The sequence below is a fragment of the Cibotium barometz genome, chromosome 44 (assembly GCF_041138505.1).
Source record: "Cibotium barometz isolate CiBa-2024 chromosome 44, ASM4113850v1, whole genome shotgun sequence".
In the NCBI taxonomy this organism is placed as follows: domain Eukaryota; kingdom Viridiplantae; phylum Streptophyta; class Polypodiopsida; order Cyatheales; family Cibotiaceae; genus Cibotium; species Cibotium barometz.
Genome location: NC_141089.1, coordinates 39,267,580 through 39,292,225, shown reverse-complemented (window position 1 = coordinate 39,292,225; position 24,646 = coordinate 39,267,580). Strand labels below are relative to the sequence as shown.

The following is a 24,646-nucleotide window of genomic DNA, read 5'->3' as shown; positions in this document are numbered from 1 at the left end:
TTCGTGCAATCAATGTCATGGGTGGTTCTTGCTATGGCCTCCTATCCATTGCCTATACAATGGTGCAAGGATGCAATCCAACTCCTCAAGTTCCATAGATCTTAGGGGACATTGACTACTACAAACATAAATGATTGTGACTAGGTGAGTTGCATGGAGTTCTGATCATTGGCAAGAATGGTGTGACAATATCAAAGTGCTTATAACTCGTTCCTCAAAATTTTTATTGGTTTACCAATAATTATTGGCTACTGTGAGGACATCAAAGTTTGCCACTCGGTGCCAGGCTTGACTTTTGATGGGCACCCTTGCCCTACAAAAATGGGTGTGATGTCACATCAAAAAGCAACTATGCCCGGCACCTTGTCTAGGGTAAGATGTATTCATCATCTATGTGGAATCTCATCATGCTTTTAAACTCATCATATGCATCATGGATGATGATGATGATGATGTGATAACAGGAAAAGGAAGGCTTTAATTGTGAACCCTGTTCAAAGTTTGAAAGATCCTTCTCAAACTCTTCAAGGTTTTGAAGTTTTAGGTCTAATTGGTTGAAAGTTCACCACAAGAGCTTGCATTTCCTTGTAGGGGCGAGAGCTCGAGTCCATAGCCATGGCTAGCCCCTTCGGAGACCTCGAGCTTCTGATGGATCACAATATAAATTTGGCTTCCTCCGCTTCTGCAGCGGCCAGCTCCCTGCAGGAATCTTGCCTTTCTTCTTTTTCATCTTCAGCAGAACAACAGCAGCAGCAAAACCGGACCCTAATAAATCTCCATCGTCATAGCCAGGAAACACTAGCTCTCCAGCAGCGCCCTTCTGCACTGGCTTCCCTTTCCCTCGCATTCGGCTCCATCCTCTCCCCTCCTCTACTTTTCAGCCCTAGCATCTCCAAATCCATAGACTTGTCTGCAGCGAAGCTTACTTCGCAAAAGAAATGCATGAGCCCCATGCCTGGGATGCCGGCCAATTCTGCATCGACTATCATGGATATGGCAATGGCAGGAGCAAGCTCTCCTGCTGTGGGGACGAAGAAGAAGTTTTCCGCTGCGTTTCCGGACTACCATCGCCTACCTGAAAGGAGCAACAGCTTCGGAAACCCTAGCGACGGTGGGGCGATGCGCAGAGCCTCCATAGTCTGGTTTCGCAGCGACCTACGTTGCCACGACAACGAAGCTATTTTTACTGCATCAAAAGAGTCCCTCTCTGTGCTGCCTGTGTATGTGTTCGACCCCCGGGAGTGTGGAAAATCCTTCAACAAGACAGGTGGGCATAGGGCCAGGTTTCTTCTGCAGTGCGTTTCGGATCTGAGAGAAAAGCTCAAGGAGCTCGGCTCAGATCTTGTTGTACGAGTGGGCAAGCCAGAGGAAATCCTCTCGACCCTAGCCAAAGCCATTGGAGCAGATGCCCTGTATGCTCACCAGGAGGTGTCGTATGATGAAATGCTTGTGGAGAAGAAGGTCTCCGCAGTTCTGCAGGAGGAAGGTGTAGATGTGAAATACCTCTGGGGCAATACATTGTTTCATGTGGATGATCTTCCTTTCAAGCTTGAGGATATGCCTGCCACGTATAGCGCATTTCATGAGAAGGTGCAGAATGTGAGTGTGCGTGAAATTTTTGAGACTCCCAAGCAGTTCAAGGGCCTTCCTATCAGAGGAGGAGTTAAACCTGGGGATTTGCCAGTGCTGGAAGAACTTGCTGTCAAGCCAGTCTCATTTCCAAGAAAGGTATTGTCTTGAGTGTCTGCTTTGGCACGTGTACAGGGGTGCACACATGCACAATTGTCTGTAGGTGCAAACAAGATGCGCATTTTCATCCAATGCATACCTTCTTGGTGTTCGTAGATGGATTGATGAGTATTGCATATATATGTATGCACATACACACATACGCACACATACATTGACAATCATGCACACATACATTCATACACATACATACGTGCGTATGTACACATGCAACCATACACGCACATGGACATTTGTATGCATGCATGCATGCACACACATACATGCATACATACGTACACACCCATGACCTGTTACATGTACATTGATGTCTGAAAGACAAATCTCTTTGACATGTAGAACCATCTCATGAATTACAAGAGTCAAGTAGGTCCAGAGAATGCAAGAATGGCAGTAAATAGTCAATAAATAGTGTTTAGGTTCTTTTTCTGTCATTCAATTACTGGTTCAAGAAAATTTATAATGTTTTTTATAGTTTAGCAGTTTTTAGTTAACGTATTGGGTATTGAGTTTGTTCTTTCTATCGTCTCTAGTTTGCAGCATGCCATCTCTTTGTCATGCAAGCCTCCATGATGGCCGATGTTTTCTATTCTCCTTCTCCTACTTTTATCTACAAGAGCCTAATGATATCACTTTGGTGTTGTGATATTGACAAGTAGTTTACAAGAATTACTCCTTAAGCTTTTGGCGACTCATATCAAAGCTTGGGGGGGTTAATAGCTTTTAAAACTTTATCTTTTTTTTTTGGGCGCAAGAAAGGAACTTCAATTAAGCATGAATGAAACAATACAAAACCATGGTACAAGCCGGAAAATGAAAAATAAGAGTGTATGGTAGTCTCATCCAATCTGGGGAATTATGATGCCAAGAGAGTCCTGTGGGAGTCGAAGAGAAGAACTGGTGTAGATGCACTGAACATCATATATCTGAATACCACCCTCTAAAGCCCCTATGCATCTGGCTCTCCAAATTTGCCAGGCTGTAATATTGGCAATGAACTCCCAATTGGTATCAATGCTCTGCAGGGTTGGTGTATACCACCCCTCAGGAATATCCTGAAGTGCACACCTCTGATCCACACCTCTACATACCAAGATGACAGGATCAGAATCCCTTTCCGCGAAGAAAATCTGTAGGCCAGACTGAGCAAGCCAAGCAATAGTGTTCCATGTAACATAAACTGGTCCTCTTCTCAATCTGCCCATGAGCTGGGCTACAGAAACCCAGATCCTCTGTGCTGCTCTATGCTCCATAATCAATGATGTACTGTGTCTGAAGCTGCTGTGCATCTGGGACATGCTGGATCAGCAACATCTAAGACTTTATCTCAACATGTGAGGTAGCCTGATCCTGCTAGGGCTAGAGTTGGTGCAACAATCTGAGTAAATCTTGAGTACAAGTAGCAGCAGTATATCTTCTCTCAGCCTTTAGAGTTCCTCGGTGGTAGTGATATGATTTGAAAGACAACACTTATGGTTTCTCTAAGGATTTACTGAAGCTTGTGTGGAGCCAAAAAAGTGTGATTAAAGGACCTTTGTATGAATGTATGCTCTTATGTGTGTGTGTGCGCTGTCACCAATTGGCCGACCATTTGGTCCATCTCCAGTTTTTGCGTCTCGTTCACTTGAGGCCAGGCCGGTGTCTCGTGTGAAGAGGCCAGTATTTTGCTGACATGGACGGGAGCCAGACTGGTGCCACCCGTGTGTTAGCAGGATGGTGTCGTATGGACGGGAGCCAGACCAGTGCCACCCGTGTATGACCTGGACTGTGTTCGACCCATGGGATTGTCATGCCATGGAAGAGCCAGTATTCGTGCCGTGTTTTGCCTATGGGACTGTCACACCATAAGGAGACTCGTGCCTGGAACTGTGTCTTACCTATGGGACTGTCACTCCATAGGAAGACCAGGTTTTTATGTTTTTATGTCGTGCCAGTTTTGTGCCGACAGATATTTTGTACTTGTTCCATGAACGGGAGATATGTCCATGTTATTATTTGCACATGCACACATATTTTGCATGTTTGAAATTGTTTTCGTATGACATGTATTTGTGTGTTTGCCTGCTTGACGTGTTACTGACTGAGCGGGGACGCCTGCCTGTGAGTCGTGAAGTCTGCTCTGTATTCTGACGAGTTTTGGTGCATGTGAACAGGTGGTAAGTATGTTGCACATGTTGTTTTTATTATTTTATCTCTAACCTCTTATTTTATAAGGTTAGGTGTTCACATTTATTTAAAAGTGGGCACCCCCTTTGGGCACCCACTTAGGGGCCAAGGTGGGGAGCCCCACTTTAAGTGAGTGTGGGGGTGGGCATGGGCACCTACCCAAACTCCCCCACCCACATGCAAGCGTGGAGTAAACTCCACTTTAATCTTATTAAAAATAAGGGGGCCTCCATCAAGCGTAGAGAATCATCGTGTCCACCCTGTTACGTGAGACAACCAGCGCTTCAACCCTTTGCTCCTCAGGCTGCGCTTGTACTCGGGCAAACCACTCTCTGCACTTCTGTACGGACTGCTCACATGCTGCACTATCCTCCGTACAGGTGACTGTACGTGCAGCAGGAGTTCCCTAACTGCAGGCGGCTACTCTTCCAGGTGGCTGGTTGCAACTGCACTACAGGCTGCTGCTCACCTCCCATACAGGCGACTACACCTCACTGCTGGCGACTGCTTCTCCCTTCCCTGCACAGCGGCGGCATTTCCTCCATACAGGTGGCTGCGCCTGTTTTCCAGCAGGCTGCTTTGCCTACACAGAGACGGCTGCCATCACCTGAAGGCTACGCCTCAACTCTACTGCTCATCCAGGCCATCTCCTTTTCAGACTATAGCCAGGCGGCTGTGCATTGTAGCCAGGCGTTACTAAACTGCACACCCAGGCTACCTCTGAATTGCTCCCCCAGGCGGCTGTGTGTCTAACTTCGTCAGGCTGCGTGTGCATCACCAACAAGTGGCGTCTTGCATCCAGGACATTGTCCACCACCAGTAAGCTGTACTTCTCCTCTCAGAGCAGGCGGCTGTGGTTTCTTATGGTGGTACTTGTCTTGATGATTCTACACGAGGCAACTGTTTCTTCAACAATGGTGGCTTCAAAGTCTACACAAACACCATAAGTATTGGTTCTCTATCAACCATCTACAAGTAAGTGACTTTCAGATTTGAATAAAGTATTTCATGTTTAAATCTGATAAAGGATTCATTCCACTCGGCCAACACCCGTTCGGTGCCGGGTTGTCCAAGTTATATTGGCGAACCTCGGTCCAAAGGTGGTGAGATCGGGAGAGCCAGGCGTTAGTACGAGAGCGCCTGTCTGTGCGTGGTCTCGGAACACCAGTGAGGCGCTCTCCGCGGAGTCCAGTGAAAGCACAGGACCGTAGAGATTGGACCACACTAGTGGTCGTTCTGCTTCGAGCTTCTACATCAAAATTCGAGCCTATTTGTTTGGTACTGTTTTCATATGTACATGGACATTATCTGGTTCTTGGAACCCATGGAGCATTGTATTTATTAAATACTCCCAATAAATATATCATATATTGAGGGGGGGGTCGGCCCGTTCCGGCCCTAGTGCTGGTGTCCATCTTTCCATTTCATTTCATTTTAATTTCAAGTTGTTTTAAGTTGTCCATTTCAAATTTGTGGTTTTAAAGTTGTGCTATTAAGCGTGTGGGTGTCCAACGGAGTCTTTCCCACTTGACGGGATCGGTTTCATTGGTATCAGAGCACGGTTGTTTCCCTCTTCCTAGTGGGGAAACGAACGTGTGTACTGGACATCCCGCTTTTAGCAAACTTAAAACACAATGGACAGCCAAGGCAACCCTTTGGAAGTGCCAAATTCGAGGGGTCCATCTAGTGCTTCTCGTGGGTCTGATGCCCTGCGAGGTAGATACAAGCCCCTTGAAAGGGTTATGGATAGTGAATCCAAGGGTCAACTGTCTCCAGGAAAGACAGTTATGCTTGAACAAGAGCCTGATGCTATGAGGGTTGAAATGGAACATATGAGAAAACTTTTGCAGGCTCAAGAGCAAGAGTTAAAGTTTTTACATGAAGATCCCCATCTGCAAAGTGCTATTGAAGCCAGGAAGGCTGATGCTATGGTTGATGTAACTTTTGAATCAATGGCTCGTGAAGTGGGCAAGAAACCAAGGGAGTTGGCACTTGCCTATCTCCTTCGCAATGGTGATATCAAAGAGGGGGATGACGGAGAGCTGAAATTCAGAAATCCACCTCGTTTGAAGCATGGAGATCCCGCATCTCAAAGGCTGAAATCTTTTATGCAAAAGGAAGAGGTGACTGTCACCTCTCGACATGCATCCTCTCCCCAAGGCACTAAGCTTGACAGATATATGCATGCCAGACATGTATCTCATGGTGACAGGTCCACTTCCAGAAAAATTTTGCCTTCTAAGTTGTCTCATGGAGAGACCATACCATATGCAGGTAAGTCACATGCATCTGAGTTTCGAGTTCGTGGAGCACATGCCACCGTGTCCCATGAAGCTTCTATGACGGCCCATGGAGCCCATGCAGATAGGGCTACCCCGTTGGATAAGGGGAAAAGAAAAAGAGTAGACCATGAGCCTCATGCCAGGAAGCTCAAGGAATTCAAAGCAGGTGATAAATCTGTCAAATTTGATGTCTTTCATGGTGAACATGATGCTTCTAAGGTGTTAGCGTTTGTGGCACAGTTCGACATTGCTTTTAGCGATGAGGACTTTACAGAAAAGTCAAAGGTGCGCCATGCTAGCATGTTTTTGAAAGGGACTGCTGCTCATTGGTGGATCACTGAAAAGATCACCAAGGATCCCATCTCCACTTGGAAGGAATTCAAAGATAGATTTTATGCTCAGTTCTTGCCACCCAATGCAGAGCAAACACTCACTCAAAAGTGGGACAGGTTGGAGCAAAAAGATAATGAGAATGTGCAACAGTATGTTAACAAATTCTGGAAAGTGTTGCTGGAAGTGACTCCCTTCATGCTAATCACTGAGGATGAAAGAAAGAGGAAGTTTCGTTCTGGATTGCAACCAGCATATAGATCGGGTATTGAATTGCACCCGAAACATACGTTGCAACAACTCACAGCTTCTGCTCTTGCTACGGAGCAATTGGTGCTCAAGATTAAGCAGGATCAATGAGGTTCCAAGGGGAAGGACAAGGCTGTCCCAAATCAGCAAAAGGATGGACAGCCACCTAAAAAGAACTTTCGGGAGCCATACAGGGGTGGTAAAGCTGAAAATAACACATCTAAAGAACAGGGCCCAAGGAAGAACAAATTCGGCTTAACCCCGGAGCAAAGAGAGCAATATGCTAAGGATGGAAAATGCTTTTCTTGTGGTAGCAAAGACCACATGTTCCGACAATGCCTAGATCGCAAACCAAAGCACGAGGATAAGCACACCAAAGCAAATGTTCATGCAGTTCTTGATATGCAAGGTAATACAGGTCATGATGCAAAAGAGCGTATGGTTTGCAAGGCTTGGGGGCAAATCAAGGATCAGCCCGCACTCTTCATGTTTGATGACTGTGCAACTGACAATTTCATCTCTATGCAAATGGCAGCTGCATTGGGTATTGAGGTTGAAAACATGGGACCTCAGATTGAAGCCAAAGCTGCATTTATTGGTAAAGAGGTGCAGGTTACCCCTTTGATTGGGAAGTTGCGTATCCATATACAGGGCTACCTGGATAATGAGCATTTCCTAGTTGCTCCTCTGAATGGATGTGATGTATTGTTGGGCAAGCCGTGGCACCATAGGCTTGAGCCCCGCAAAGACTACAAGTCCAATATGATTTCTTTTATGCATAAAGGCCGCATGCATTTTATTGATGCTGGCAAAGAAGGGGATTCCATCCCAGTTGTATCACACATCTAAATTAATAAAGCAATGAAAAAGAGTCTTTCAGCGTACTTGGTTTTTGTGCGTGATAGTCTTGTGCCAAATCATCAAAATGTGGATGCTATGTCTAATGATAGGCTGAATTTTCTTAATGCATTCAAAGACTGTTTTGCTGACTCGTTGCCAGGTGAATTACCTCCCCAAAGGCCCGAAGATCACCGTATAGATCTTGTGCCAGGTAGTTCTCCTCCTAACAAACCCGCATACCGAGTGAGTGCTGCACAACAAGAAGAAATCATAAAGCAGGTAAACGAGCTTTTAGAGAAAGGTTTGGTTCAGCCTAGTTCCTCACCTTACTGCTCTCCTGTCTTTCTTGTTCAAAAGAAGGACGGATCATTCCGTATGTGTGTCGACTATAGAGCTTTGAACAAGCTTACCATCAAGAACAGATTCCCTATTCCACGTATTGATGACATCTTGGATAAGCTTGATGGTTCGGCTTGCTTTAGCAGACTTGATTTGAAGAGTGGTTATCACCAGATACGCGTGGTGCCACAAGATGTCCATAAGACTGCATTCAGGACAGCCTTCGGATTATATGAATTCTTGGTAATGCCTTTTGGTCTCACCAATGCTCCTGCTAATCGTATGATGGATAGGATATTCCGATCCCATCGCAAGTTTACAGGAGTCTTCTTTGATGATATCTTGGTTTTCTCCAAGAATGAGTAGGAACACAGAACTCATTTGGTCACAGTGTTCGAAGAGTTGCGGAAGCATAAACTTTTCGTCAATGCCAAGAAAAGTGAGTTTTTCCTTTCAGAGATTCATTATTTGGGTCATATTGTATCCAAAGATGGAGTTACAATGGACCCTGCAAAGATCGAGACTATTCGGAATTGGCCCGAATTGCAAAACGTACATCAAGTACGTAGTTTTCTGGGATTATGTTCGTACTACAGGCGTTTCATAAGGCATTTTGCTATGATTGCCACTCCTCTACATGACCTCACGAAGAAGAAAACTGCTTTTAAATGGAAAAGGAACAGGATGCTTTCTTGCAACTCAAGCATGCCATCATATGTGGTCCAGTATTGATTGTTCCTGACTTGCATAAGTCATTCGTGGTTGAATGTGATGCTTGTGGTGATTGCATAGGAGCTGTCCTAAATCAAGAAGGGTATGCAGTTGCATACGAGAGCCGTCGTTTGCATGATGCTGAGCTTCATATGGATATCTATGAGAAAGAGCTCTTGGCTGTAATTCACGCCTTAAAGATTTGGAAACATTACCTTCTTGGGGCTGAATTTGTAGTCAAGACAGATCATCAAAGCTTGAGATACTTTCTATCTCAAACCAAGCTTTCAGAGAAGCAGATGAGAATGACAAACTTTCTTTCCATGTTTCATTTTCAGATTGTGCATACTCCAGGAAAGAAAAATGTAGTGGCCGATGCACTATCTAGGAGGCCTTATATTGCTGCAGTCTCAGTGGCCTCTCATGGAGACCTATCTGCTATGAGAAATTTGTATCATTTGGATGCTGATTTTTGCCATATATGGACTGATTTGATGGCTGGTCATTCACATGCCTCTTATGTTATCAACGAGGGTTATCTCATGAAAGATAATTGCCTATGTGTGGTGAAGGATTTGCGTCCAAAGGTTATGGACGAATGTCACGCTCCACCATATGCTGGTCATAGAGGGGTATTATGCCTACTACTCGCATGATTCAGAGGTATTTCTTTTGGCCAAGCATGCGTAAAGACATTGAGGCTTATGTGCGTGCATGTATTACTTGCCAAAAGGTGAAATTTGACAGGCAAAAGCCTCCAGGTTTGCTTCAGCCATTGCCTATTCCCTCGCAACCTTGGGAAAGTATCACGATGGATTTTATTATGGATTTGCCTAGATCCCAGCATGGGAATGATGCTATTTGGACTATTGTGGACAGGTTTAGCAAGCAAGCTCATTTCTTGCCCGTCAAGAAAACCATTAAAGCTGATCATATGGTAAAGCTTTTTCTTGCTAATATTTTCAAGCATCATGGTATGCCTAAATCCATTGTTGGGGATAGAGATCCCAGGACTACAAGCCTATTTTGGAGGGCTTTATTTGATAATATGGGTACTAAGCTTGAGTTTTCATCAGCTTATCATCCCCAAACGGATGGCCAAAGTGAAGCTGCAAATTCAGCCGTGTTGGATTTGTTGAAGTGTTACGTGGCAGATCAAAAGAGTGCATGGGAGAAGTATCTTCCACTTGTTGAGTTTGCCTACAACAATACGATCCATACTTCCACAGGAAAGGCTCCGTTTGAGATTATTTAGGGCAGAGTGGTATTGCCACCCATCCTTCGTACCAAGGATGAGATTTTTGCAGCTGATGAATATGTTCGTGACTTGGATGTTGCCTTTGGTCAGGTGTGGACAGCCATTGCAAGATCTCAGGATAAGCATAAAATGGCTGCTGACAAGCATAGAAGGGACATGGAAGTCAAAGAAGGTGATTGGGTATTGCTGAAATTTGAGAAGGCTAGGCTTCGGAAGAGGCCAGGACGAGAAGGATCATATCCTAAGCTTTCTCCTCGCTATTATGGACCCTTCAAGGTGATTCACAAAATCAATGAAGTGTCCTACAGGCTTGCTTTACCTAGTCATTGGAAGATTCACAATGCTTTTCATGTGAGTCTATTTCGGAAATATGTGGGGCCAGATCCTGGTGAGCCTGTCACAGAAGATCCGCCAGAGATTGAAGAGCTTGAGGAGATCCTCCAGCCAGAACAGATTGTTTTTCACAAGGAGAGAAAGCTACCTGCAGGAAAGCTTTCCAGGAGATACCTTGTGAAGTTTAAGAATTATTTGCCTATTGATGCCAAGTGGGTAAATGAGGATTATTTTGCAGATTATCCACAATTGTTGCAAGCATATCTTGAGGCTTTTCAGTTGAGGTCAACTCTTTAGAAGCCCGGGGGGATGTCACCAATTGGCCGACCATTTGGTCCATCTCGAGTTTTTGCGTCTCGTTCACTTGAGGCCAGGCCGGTGTCTCGTGTGAAGAGGCCAGTATTTTGCTGACATGGACGGGAGCCAGACTGGTGCCACCCGTGTGTTAGCAGGATGGTGTCGTATGGACGGGAGCCAGACCAGTGCCACCCGTGTATGACCTGGACTGTGTTCGACCCATGGGATTGTCACGCCATGGAAGAGCCAGTATTCGTGCCGTGTTTTGCCTATGGGACTGTCACACCATAGGGAGACTCGTGCCTGGAACTGTGTCTTACCTATGGGACTGTCACTCCATAGGAAGACCAGGTTTTTATGTTTTTATGTCGTGCCAGTTTTGTGCCGACAGATATTTTGTACTTGTTCCATGAATGGGAGATATGTCCATGTTATTATTTGCACATGCACACATATTTTGCATGTTTGAAACTGTTTTCGCATGACATGTATTTGTGTGTTTGCCTGCTTGACGTGTTACTGACTGAGCGGGGACGCCTGCCTGTGAGTCGTGAAGTCTGCACTGTATTCTGACGAGTTTTGGTGCATGTGAACAGGTGGTAAGTATGTTGCACATGTTGTTTTTATTATTTTATCTCTAACCTCTTATTTTATAAGGTTAGGTGTTCACATTTATTTAAAAGTGGGCACCCCCTTTGGGCACCCACTTAGGGGCCAAGGTGGGGAGCCCCACTTTAAGTGAGTGTGGGGGTGGGCATGGGCACCTACCCAAACTCCCCCACCCACATGCAAGCGTGGAGTAAACTCCACTTTAATCTTATTAAAAATAAGGGGGCCTCCATCAAGCGTAGAGAATCACCGTGTCCACCCTGTTACGTGAGACAACGAGCGCTTCAACCCTTTGCTCCTCAGGCTGCGCTTGTACTCGGGCAAACCACTCTCTGCACTTCTGTACGGACTGCTCACATGCTGCACTACCCTCCGTACAGGTGACTGTACTTGCAGCAGGAGTTCCCTAACTGCAGGCGGCTACTCTCCCAGGTGGCTGGTTGCAACTGCACTACAGGCTGCTGCTCACCTCCCATACAGGCGACTACACCTCACTGCTGGCGACTGCTTCTCCCTTCCCTGCACAGCGGCGGCACTTCCTCCATACAGGTGGCTGCGCCTGTTTTCCAGCAGGCTGCTCTGCCTACACAGAGACGGCTGCCATCACCTGAAGGCTACGCCTCAACTCTACTGCTCATCCAGGCCATCTCCTTTTCAGACTACAGCCAGGCGGCTGTGCACTGCAGCCAGGCGTTACTAAACTGCACACCCAGGCTACCTCTGAATTGCTCCCCCAGGCGGCTGTGTGTCTAACTTCGTCAGGCTGCGTGTGCATCACCAACAAGTGGCGTCTTGCATCCAGGACATTGTCCACCACCAGTAAGCTGTACTTCTCCTCTCAGAGCAGGCGGCTGTGGTTTCTTATGGTGGTACTTGTCTTGATGATTCTACACGAGGCAACTGTTTCTTCAACAATGGTGGCTTCAAAGTCTACACAAACACCATAAGTATTGGTTCTCTATCAACCATCTACAAGTAAGTGACTTTCAGATTTGAATAAAGTATTTCATGTTTAAATCTGATAAAGGATTCATTCCACTCGGCCAACACCCGTTCGGTGCCGGGTTGTCCAAGTTATATTGGCGAACCTCGGTCCAAAGGTGGTGAGATCGGGAGAGCCAGGCGTTAGTACGAGAGCGCCTGTCTGTGCGTGGTCTCGGAACACCAGTGAGGCGCTCTCCGCGGAGTCCAGTGAAAGCACAGGACCGTAGAGATTGGACCACACTAGTGGTCGTTCTGCTTCGAGCTTCTACATCGAAATTCGAGCCTATTTGTTTGGTACTGTTTTCATATGTACATGGACATTATCTGGTTCTTGGAACCCATGGAGCATTGTATTTATTAAATACTCCCAATAAATATATCATATATTGAGGGGGGGTCGGCCCGTTCCGGCCCCAGTCTACCTCCATGCCACATAGGACTTGCCTAAGTCGATGAAGCCCTCAAGCAAAAACAAACACATATAAAGACCATTGCTCGCAAGCTTATTGCCCAACCATAGCCCAATCTGAAGCACCCCTGCACCTTACGCTAGACCAACACCAATCCCAAAACCCAGCGTCCTGTTCCAACAAAGAACCATACAAGCGTGTGACTAGGACTTGGTCATGGGCCATGGCCTGATCCATAAGTCACAATAAACATTTTGAGCTTTTTTGTGTTATGAGGCTTTTGGATGATTTTGCTTTAAAAGGTTTCATCCCTCAGCTTAGATACCAAGATAGAAACAGCGATATTTCCAAAAATTGATATTTTTATGAGCTTTAAGTAGAAAGAAGCATAAGGCTAGAGGCTAGTACGGAACATGGTAGGATACGGTTTTCCTTTTTTTTTGGTGGTGAAGGGGACTTAGGCATATCCCCAGAATGCTTAGATTTAAGGGAAACTTGGGGAAAATGCACAACTTTCCTCAAATTTGGCCAAACTTTAAGCATATACCAAGAACATGCCCAAATTGACCTTAAAAGAAAGTGCAATTTATAGCCTCATGGTAGTCATCCACAAGACAATAAACCATCAACTCCATCATGCATAGTATGGACTAGATACTACAACATCCCCACTAACGTCATCAATGTCCAATAGTGGGTGTAGAACTTGGTATCAATATATGCTCCCCACACACCCCCCACGCACGCGCGCGCATGAAACCGATCCCGTCAAGTGGGAAAGACTCCGTTGGACACCCACACGCTTAATAGCACAACTTTAAAACCACAAATTTGAAATGGACAACTTAAAACAACTTGAAATTAAAATGAAATGAAATGGAAAGATGAACACCAGCACTGTGCCTGGTACACCATGCTTGGATGACATGGCAGCATATGTTCTTGAAAGTTGTAGAAGGGTAGGTTTAAGTACCCCAGGGCTCATTATACAGTGCAAAATTAAGGGTATCTGGATCTTTATATGCTTATTGTTTCTTTTTCTGATAAAAGTGCTCCATCTGTCACTCATCATTAAATTGATAAGTGTGTCAAACATATAATCTGCAGGAAATATCAAATGTAGCTACACCATTGATTGGAGGGGAGAAGGAGGCTTTGCAGAGATTGGAGAGACTTGCTGCAGATCATGCAAGACAATCAAGCAACAAGGCTAACAGTGGTGTTTCTGTGGGTAGTTTCTATGGCTCAAATTTTTCATCCAAGATATCACCTTGGTTGTGCTTGGGTTGCCTTTCACCACGGCGTATGTTCGAAGAGCTGAAGAACAAAGACAATAGGTATAATGATTTTGTAATTTTATATCTAGATTCTAAATTTGTTGAACCCAATGAAATGTGCTCATCTTTGCTTTTGCAAATCATGTTTAGTGTGTTATTTGCTGTTACTTATCAGCAAGAGTCGCACGCTTACGTGTACAAGTGAGTTTGGGATATTAGGAGTCTCCATCTTTTTTTAGATTTAGCCCAAAAGATGTTGAATGAGGGTATTGAGGCGGGAAGCCTTCAAGCCATGTTGTCATGAGCACAAAGCAAATATGCATGGGTGCAAGAACCAATCGTAAGAACAGCCTGAGTGTGTTGCTTTGTGTATTGCAAGCAGGCGAAGTGGATTGTTTGTTAAACCTACCGTGGATGATGTTAGATCCACAGGAAGATTGGGCAATTCTTGTTCTCGTACCTAGGGGATCGATCCCCGCTTGCAATGCCTTAGAACTTTTCGGTACTCAATATACAAGTATGCGCTGGAATTTTTTTCTCAGTGAACAGTTCCTATTAATGTAAAACTGTGCTTTAATGTAAAACTGTGCTTTATCTTGAGCACTGGTGATAGAATTCTGCAGTGACAAGCATCTCTTACATATCAATAAGGAAATCTCTACTTGCATAAATCTGAATACCTTGAAGTCTTGCTGTTACCAAGGATCTTAGGCAAACTCGACCATTGGGATGTACCGCTCCCAATCAAATGGTTGCCTAGAGACCTATGTGTCACATGCACCCATGCATTGAGGTGCTGTCACCAGCCTGGACATTTCCCAGTCTGAAAGGGGTCTGGTGGACTTTAGGATGTTTAAATATTTGGAAAGTACAAGCTTTGGGAATGGGGGATTATCCTAGAATACAAAGGACCACACTCCTAAAATTTAGGAGAGTTGCTATTTTTGGCCCGCTCCGATGGAAATTTTGTTCGCGTCATTACATGTGGAATTGAGCAGATACCAAGAGTTGGCAAAGTGCCTATGACAGAATGTCTACCAGTTGGGATATTTTTAGAGGTAAAGATTATGGAAGGACCCATCTCTTAGATTGGGACATGTGGCAAGAAAGTGGATCAAAGTGAGACAAGTGGCCTGACACTTGTTAGAAAATGGATCAAAATGAGACAAGTGGCCTCACACTTGTCACTTCAGCTATTGTGTGGCTCTCCACTTGTCATTGTAGCCTTCTCTTGCCATTTTAGCTCATGGGAGGCCCAAATCTATAAATTGGAGAGCTCTCTCTTCATTAATGGAGGCTCTCTTGCTGCACACTAGCCTCTACCACCGTTGAAGGCTTCTCTAATGATGGCTACTCTCTTTCTCTCTCTCTTGAAGGCTGCCCATGAAGAATACCGGCTGTTGGGGACTGTTTTGGAGGCTTCCATCGCGAAGAAAGACTTAAGGCAAGGGTATTCAATCATTTATTATGATTTCTAGCCATTGTATGTGTTGTACCAGCATTTGCACTTGCTGTACCTGCTGTACCAGCCACCGTACCGGCTGTACCAGCCACTGTACTTGCTGTACTAGCCTCTGTACTTGCTGTACCTGCTGTACCAGCCACCGTACCGATTGTACCAGCCATTGTACTTGCTGTACCAGCTTTTGTACTTGCTGTACCAGCCACCGTACCGGCTGCACCAGCCACCGTACCTGCTGTACCAGCCATTGTACCTGCTGTACCGGCTGAATGGAGAGTTGTACTTGCTGTACTAGCTCTATTGCATGAAGACCCGTGGTTTTTGGGGAAGAATCAGTACCCACACGGAGGTATATGGATAATCCGGCATCTCCCGTGGGGAGAGTAAGGCCCTCAAAGCTTGTACATGATATTATTCTCCTTGGGTAATAAAATACTCCAAGGGGGGGGGCGGCCCATTCCGGCCTCTATGCGGTGTCACACGTGCAAGCTCCATTTTCAGCATTTGTGGATGTTTTGTCCTGCTTTATGTTTTATGCAAAGTGATGATGGATATGTGTTAAGGCTGTGGCCATGTTTAAATGTTTTAATATGCATTGATGGTATCAACAAGTGTGTCAAAGGCCCTAGTCCCCCGGGCACCCGCCGCGAGTTTCATTGGTATCAGAGCATAGGCTTTCTTGGAAGCGGAGGCTTCCTTCTATCAATAAGAAAGAGAAAAGATCTCAAGTGGGGACCACACTTACCATCATTGCTGTTAAGCATGGCCAGCCGCTTCATAGCTTATGAAGCAAGAGCATGACCAGTAGACAGCTTGTTGATCTAAGGATTTATGAATTCACAGAATTTTATCATGGAAGTGTGAAGTTGGCTTTATGTGCACACGTTTCGCACTCTTTCCATATGGATATTGTGGATTATATTATCAAGCTTACAGGCAAGCTATATGGAGATATATCTCAGGATATCTTAAGGATATGGTGACGAGATATTTCTTTTGGCTTTATGACCAACCTGGCAAAGAAAAGCTAAGTATACTTTTAGTTTGCAGAGTTAGTACTTTTGCTATGAAGTGTTTTTGATGTTCACTAACCCTTGTATAGCTATGCAAGGAGAAAGGTGTTGTTGTTTGCCTTGAGATGGTTTCAGGGAAACATTGTTTATGGCTCCCTTTAATGGGATGAATTCTTTTCATGGCTCCCTTTATTGGGATGGATTATATCCATGGAGATTTCTTTCTTGGACGAGATTTATATAGATATTGGGCTTCACAAGCAATTTCTATGGACGAATCTGTCCGAGTTTATAGAGAAGCAATCTTTGGATATCTCATGGATATGATGCTTTTATGGATTAAGTTCACCTCTACTCCAAGGTGTGTGGTTAGCACGGAGTATGTGGTAAGAGTTATGGTATACAAGGATTATGGTATACAGGTGTATGGATTCCTGGACTTCTTTTCTAGGAATTTGGATCCATCCTCAGGTTTATGGATTATGTTTATGGCTCCCTTTTACTGGGATGGATTATTCTTTTTGGCTCCCTTTATTTGGGATGCATTGGACTTATGGAACTCATGGTTCACTTACCTTGTGTAGTGTTCTCTTGTCCTACGTGCTCTCTTGAAGATTGTTTCTACCATGTGTGGGTGGAACAATAGAGAGCAGATGGAAGGGAACATGGGCACTTGAGAGGGTAGTGTGAGTTGGTGGCCGAAATGCCTATAAACTATGTGTAGCAGAAATGCGTATGGAACACCAGGTTATCTATGCCTGCGAGTGATTCTTTTCAGGACTCCTTGTTTAGCCGCCCTGTGTAGTATTTCTCTTGTCCTAAGTGCTCTTCAAGATGTTGCTACCTTGCTTGGTAGAACATAGAGCTAATGGTAGAGAATATGGGCACTGAAGTCGGGCCGGGCGTCAAGGCAGCTCCTTGGTGATCTACATGGATTATGATATCTGGACTTATGGGACTGTTTTGTCTCGCCCATTTACTTGGGACATGGATTATGATATCTGGACTTATGGGACTTATTTGTCTCGCCCATTTATCTTGGGACATGATTATGATATCTGGACTTATGGGACTGTTTTGTCTCGCCCATTTACTTGGGACATGGATTATGATATCTGGACTTATGGGACTGATTTGTCTCGCCCATTTATCTTGGGACATGATTATGATATCTGGACTTATGGCACTGTTTTTGTCTCGCCCATTTATCTTGGGACATGATTTTGATATTGGTATTATGGAGACTTATTTAATCTCGTCCATTTCTTTGGGACATGGATTCTTCAGTTATATTGGATTTTTTTTGAGACTGTCTCGTCTCGCCCAATCGATGGGACATGATTATATCTTGAATATATGGCTTGAAGCTTAAAGTTGCGGACAACTTTTAAGAAGTTGGGGAGGATGTCACCAGCCTGGACATTTCCCAGTCTGAAAGGGGTCTGGTGGACTTTAGGATGTTTAAATATTTGGAAAGTACAAGCTTTGGGAATGGGGGATTATCCTAGAATACAAAGGACCACACTCCTAAAATTTAGGAGAGTTGCTATTTTTGGCCCGCTCCGATGGAAATTCTGTTCGCGTCATTACATGTGGAATTGAGCAGATACCAAGAGTTGGCAAAGTGCCTATGACAGAATGTCTACCAGTTGGGATATTTTTAGAGGTAAAGATTATGGAAGGACCCATCTCTTAGATTGGGACATGTGGCAAGAAAGTGGATCAAAGTGAGACAAGTGGCCTGACACTTGTTAGAAAATGGATCAAAATGAGACAAGTGGCCTCACACTTGTCACTTCAGCTATTGTGTGGCTCTCCACTTGTCATTGTAGCCTTCTCTTGCCATTTTAGCTCATGGGAGGCCCAAATCTATAAATTGGAGAGCTCTCTCTTCATTAATGGAGGCTCTCTTGCTGCACACTAGCCTCTACCACCGTTGAAGGCTTCTCTAATGATGGCTACTCTCTTTCTCTCTCTCTTGAAGGCTGCCCATGAAGAATACCGGCTGTTGGGGACTGTTTTGGAGGCTTCCATCGCGAAGAAAGACTTAAGGCAAGGGTATTCAATCATTTATTATGATTTCTAGCCATTGTATGTGTTGTACCAGCATTTGCACTTGTTGTACTTGCTGTACCAGCCACCGTACCGGCTGTACCAGCCACTGTACTTGCTGTACTAGCCTCTGTACTTGCTGTACCTGCTGTACCAGCCACCGTACCGGCTGTACCAGCCACTGTACTTGCTGTACCAGCTTTTGTACTTGCTGTACCAGCCACCGTACCGGCTGTACCAGCCATTGTACCTGCTGTACCGGCTGAATGGAGAGTTGTACTTGCTGTACTAGCTCTATTGCATGAAGACCCGTGGTTTTTGGGGAAGAATCAGTACCCACACGGAGGTATATGGATAATCCGGCATCTCCCGTGGGGAGAGTAAGGCCCTCAAAGCTTGTACATGATATTATTCTCCTTGGGTAATAAAATACTCCAAGGGGGGGGTCGGCCCATCCGGCCTCTATGCGGTGTCACACGTGCAAGCTCCATTTTCAGCATTTGTGGATGTTTTGTCCTGCTTTATGTTTTATGCAAAGTGATGATGGATATGTGTTAAGGCTGTGGCCATGTTTAAATGTTTTAATATGCATTGATGGTATCAACAAGTGTGTCAAAGGCCCTAGTCCCCCGGGCACCCGCCGCGAGTTTCAGGTGCTATGTGATTCACTCGCTCATCAGTAGTGCTACATTTGTAAAGCATTAGAACCTGTTTAGGGATTTATTTGTCGTATGCCATGACCCCATTGTGAGCCCTAGTCTAGGGACATGTCAGACACGAGGTACGTAGGTCTTTTCCAAGCCTTAGGTGTCAATGTCTGTCCCTTAATCCACTTGAAGAACAGTTGCATGTAGGTCATCCTAGCATAGGAGTGAATAGCAAGCATATAGATGCATGGAGGGCACATAGGCTTAGGCTAGCCCTTAGGTGGCTTCTCACAAGAGCCATCAATAGCTACCAAAAGGGGCAAGCATTTGAGCCTTGGCATGGGGGCTAGTCCATAGGCTAGCCCATTGCCAATCAGCCAGCATACAATAGACCCTAGCTTTTGAAGCGATGGCATAAAAACACAACATTAAATGCTAATTTCAGCAAAAGCAGTGAGCATATAAAATATGCCGACAACATCATGATAAATCCGACTCCATATAGTGCTCATATATAAGGTGTCCTTTAGTCCTTGCGTAAATCATCTCATTCTCTCATATTTTCAGTAATAAAAAAGAGCAGAAACATGTGTGCTTGAGTCCTAAGACTTGCTCATACATATTTTCAGCAAAGCACTTCATTTTGCTTTAGTCCAAGGCGCATACATATTTTTAGCAAAGCACTTCATTTTGCTTTAGTCCAAGGCATCCCAAAGTCCCATCTCGTAAGTCCTCGTCAGCATTTAGTCTTCAATCTTGCACCTCCCTTAGTAGATTTGGGTGTACATAGTGGCTTCAAAGCTGTCTCCAGTCTGCTTGACGGTTTAGCTGATGTTTGGTCTACCTCATCCTTACTCTTTTGTGTGTGTGTGTGTGGCAGCATATATTGATACCAAGTTCTCACCCACTATTGGGCATTGATGAAGTTAGTGGGGATGTTGTACAATCTAGTCCATACTATGCATGATGGAGTTGATGGTTTATTATCTTGTGGATGACTACCATGAGGTTATAAATTGCACTTTCTTATAAGGTGAATTTGGGCATATTTTTGGATTCATCTAGGTACTGGTATATCTTTATGCTGTATTAGTGGACATGCAAATTTAGATCAAGAACAAAAGGTTGATCTATCTTTTCGTTCCCTCTGTGTGGTACATGTGTATCTGTATCTTTTCTCAAATTGCTTAACCATGGGCTAACATTGGATCCACTGCTAGAGGACTCTCTAGGTCCACTAAGCACCTATGATTGCTGCTCTACATGTGGTGAAGCATCAGCACTTCTTACATCTACATCTTCTGGTGCCTTCACTGTTGGTGCATACTAGCTACTCATCTCGTCAAAGATACCATCTCTGCTTACTCGCATCTCACGAGTGGTAGTGTAACTATTTGGCCCTCCTAGCTCTATTTCACATAATGAAATCCATGTTTGAACACCAGACATGTGGAAGAAGACATGGAGACAAGGTCCGTAAGGATTGATTAAGAAAAAGCACCATTCTTGGTCAAAAAGCAAGAAAAAGCAAAAAGTCAAACAAGGTTGACCGCGAGCCAAGGGCACCATTGGAAAGAGGAGATTGAGCCGGACCAAAAAGCTAAGATGCGCTTTTTCAAAAAGCAACTCTAAGGCCAAAAAGCAAGGTCTTAAAGCTAGAAAAGCAAAGCACCAAAAGTTGAGTAATATTTTATTAATAAAAGTAAAAAGAGCAAAAGCAAAGGCAAAAAGAGAAAAGCAAAGCATGAAAAGGCAAAGCAAAAGCATGAAAAGGCAAAGCAAAAGCATGAAGGCTTTTTGGCAAAAAGCAGGGTCTCTTACAAGTATAAAAAGGATTGGATTTCTCTTGTAGTACCATGAACAAGATCATTGAAGATGGAAGGAGATTGTGGAGTGTGTGTGGGCATCATTACGATCATGGAGAGCTTCTTCTTCGCCATCAACATCTTCTTCAACTTGCTTTTCAGATGTACGGTTAGCCCTAGACTTGTATGGACATGCATGGGCGATACGGACATGCATGGTGCTGTACGGACATGTACGAAATTGTACGGACAGAAATTTTAGAAACCCTAAAAATTTTAAAAACCCTAAAACTGCTCCAAAAACCCTAAAAATTGCTTTTTGGATGTCTTTTTCGCCAAAAAACCATTAGAACAGGTTTTATATCAGTTTTCTTGCGAGAAAGAGCTTTTCTATGGTTTTCTTGATGGACAAGGCTATAGGAGTTGTGGAGATTACTCATGGGATGAGCGAGTGTTTCTTGGACTTGGACATAGAGCTTGGACATGGAGAACTTGGGCATAGAGCTTGGACAAGGCTATAGGAGTTGTGGAGATTACTCATGGGATGAGCGAGTGTTTCTTGGACTTGGACATAGAGCTTGGACATGGAGAACTTGGGCATAGAGCTTGGACATGGAACATGAAGCTTGGACATATAGCTTGGGCATGAAGCTTGGACATGATCGTGGAACTTGGTTATGGGACTTGGACTTGGTTATGGGACATGATCGTGGAACTTGGTTATGGGACTTGGATTCAGTGGATTTGGATATTGGATTTGGTACTAGCCCGGTGAGAGATACTTGTGGGTCATTCCCGTGGTGTGCTCGACATCAGAGATCTTGTGCGCCGACATCGACATCAACTTGGATATCCTACATTGGCATATTTGTTTGTTTTGTATTCATTCGGCTGAACTCAGTGGAGAAATATTCTCCCCCACCATCTGATCTCAGGCATTTTATTTGCACGTCTTTTTTCTTCTCGATCAAGGCTTTAAATCTTTGAAAGTGAGCAAACACCTCACTTTTCTCTTTTATGAAGTAAACCCACACTTTCCTAGTGTGGTCATCGATGAATGTAACATAATACTTGCAATCTGTAATTGTTGTAGTCTTGGTCGGTCCCCATACATTTGAATGTATGACATCTAATGGCCTTGCACTGACATGCTTTTCATGTGGGAAAGCATGCTTGGCTTGCTTACCTAGCTGGCATGCTTCATATACTTTGTGCATACCATCAACCTTAAACTTTGGCAAATCTGTAACAATATTTTGGGCTTGCATTGATTTCAGTCGCTCTATATTCACATGACTAATGCGCTTGTGTCATATGTTAATATTTGCAACGACACTTGTTCTATGCACAAACATGTTTGCCTTTACTTCAGGCATGTTCACATTCAAAGTAAACATCTTTCCATTTCTGTTACTCTTTGCAACCAAGCAAGCAACTTTGATTTTTGAAGTCTTTCACAAAACATCCTTGAGGATTAAACCTCACTTGCAGACCTTGTTCAACCATTTGTCCAACTGGAACCAGGTTCTTTGTAATATTTGGAACGTGAAGTACATTTGTCAAGTGTTTCATTTTGCCATCCTGTATAGACAATGACACTTTACTAACATGCGCAATGGGATGCGTAGTATCATCACCTGTTTCTACATAGCCTGATTTTTTCATTTTCTGCATGTCTCTAAACCACTTAGCATGATTGGTCATGTGGTTAGAGGCACCAGAATTCACATATCATGTATCTTAAGATCTTGACACATCTCCTGTTATGGAACTGAGCATATGCTGTATCACAAACAGTTGCTCACTTCTGTTATCACCTGTCTTTACTAGATGATGCATAGTTCTGCAACTTTTCACTTTTAATATCATTTTGCTTTTTATAGCTGTCATTTGCCATGTGTCTTGGTTTGCCACAATAATAGCACTCTATGCTATTTGCATTCTGATTTCTTTGCCAATCACCTTGGCCTCTTTGGCTCCCCCTGTCTCTAGATTGGTCTCTTCCACCTGTGTATGATTGTTGCTTTGAATCATTGGACTGTTGTCTAGAATTTTGATTTCCTTGTCGGCCACCACCGTGGCCTCGAACGCGACCTCTACCTTTGTCTCTATTTGAATTGGAGTAGAAGGCCTGTTCTGATGTGTTATTGCTTTGTGAAAAAGAGTCCTCACCTAAAGCCTTTTCTTCTATGATCAACATAGACACCAAGTCCCGAAAGTTGGGAATATTCTTCCTGATTGCAATGGAGGTCTTAAATGGCTTGTACTCTTTGCGAAGCCCATTCAAACAGACACTTACCAAGGCATCATCTTCCACCGATACATTGATAGACCCAAGGGATTCAACAATGTCCTTGATCTTCAAAGCATACTCATTGATAGACATACTTTTCGTTTCCACAGTATGCAGCTCTTGCTTTAGCTGCAATTTTCTTGTCTTTGTGTTGGTCTGGATGTAAGCCCAGCAAGGCGTGCAGTGACAGACTCAACCACGTGTCCAAGAGATAAAAATATAAAGAGAGAGTAGAGAGAGAAAAGGGAATGGGGATCTTGCACAATACACCACATTGAGCGGGGAACATTGCCGATGTAAGATATCCAAGTTGATGTTGATGTACAAGATCTCTGATGTCGAGCACACCACGGGGTGACCCACAAGTACCTCTCATCGGGCTAGTACCAAATCCAAATATCAAAATCCAAATCCAATGAATCCAAATCCAAATCCAAGTCCAAGTTTCATAACCAAGTTCCATGTTCATGTCCAAGCTTCATGCCCAACCTATATGTCCAAGTTTCATGTTTATGTCCAAGCTTCATGTTCCATGTCCAAGCTCTATGCCCAAGTTCTCCATGTCTAAGTTATATGTCCAAGTCCAAGAAACACTCGCTCATCCCATGAGTAATCTCCACAACTCCTACAACCTTGTCCATGAAGAAAACCATGCAAAAGCTCTTTCTCGCAAGAAAATTGGTATAAAACCTGTTTTAATGGTTTTGGGCGATAAAAACATCCAAAAAGTGATTTTTTGGGTTTTTGAATTTTTTGCCGTACAGTTCCGTGTATGTCCGTACAGCTCTGTACATATCCGTACATGCGTCCGTATCACCCATGCATATGTCCACACAAGTCTAGGACTGATCGTACATCTGAAGAGCAAGTTGGAGAAGGTGTTGATGGCGAAGAAGAAACTCTTCATGATCATAATGATGTCCACACACACTCCATGATCTCCTTCAATCTTCGATGACCTTGTTCATGGTACTACAAGAGAAGTCCAATCCTTTTTATAGTTGTAAGAGACCTTGCTTTTTGCCAAAAAGCCTTCATGCTTTTGCTTTGTCTTTTTAAGCTTTGCTTTCTCTTTTTACTTTTATTAATAAAATATTACTGATGGTACTGTGACACACAAAGTTGGGGTTTTGACTTCGGTCACTTCTTAGAATCAAAACACACTTGTATGAAACCTCACAGCCTCCTCACCTCTCTTTCTCTCCCTAGGTTAAGATAAAGATAAACACATCAAAGGTGAGACCATAATTCATGGAAGGAAAGATGAAAGGCTCAGGAGAAGTAAGAATTTCTTCCAGTCTTGCAGCTCCAAATAAGAGGGCAATTCTTTGTTGGAAGAAAATCTTCCGACTCAAGATTATGTGAACGAAAACATACGGGGAATGATGGTAAGGTTCATCCGTTCGAATTGGGCGATTTGGACGGAACATCTTAAAGTAAAAGAATATAGCAATCACTTACAAGAGGATAAGATACATGGGATTTGCTTTTTGATAAGAGATTAAGAGTAATTTAATCATTATTAAGAAGAAATAATAGC

General features: G+C 44.0%; 1 protein-coding gene across 1 annotated transcript in view; it reads left to right on the top strand.

Annotated features, from left to right (window-relative positions):
- The first annotated feature begins 467 nt into the window (after nucleotides 1–467).
- LOC147613272 (blue-light photoreceptor PHR2-like) overlaps nucleotides 468–24,646 on the top strand; it is a 48,568-nt gene continuing 24,389 nt past the window's right edge. The window contains exons 1-2 of the mRNA XM_086782558.1: nucleotides 468–1,728; nucleotides 13,665–13,894. Coding sequence (XP_086638684.1) covers nucleotides 616–1,728; nucleotides 13,665–13,894 — 1,343 coding nt within the window. The 5' untranslated portion in view covers nucleotides 468–615. The remainder of the gene's footprint in view (nucleotides 1,729–13,664; nucleotides 13,895–24,646) is intronic.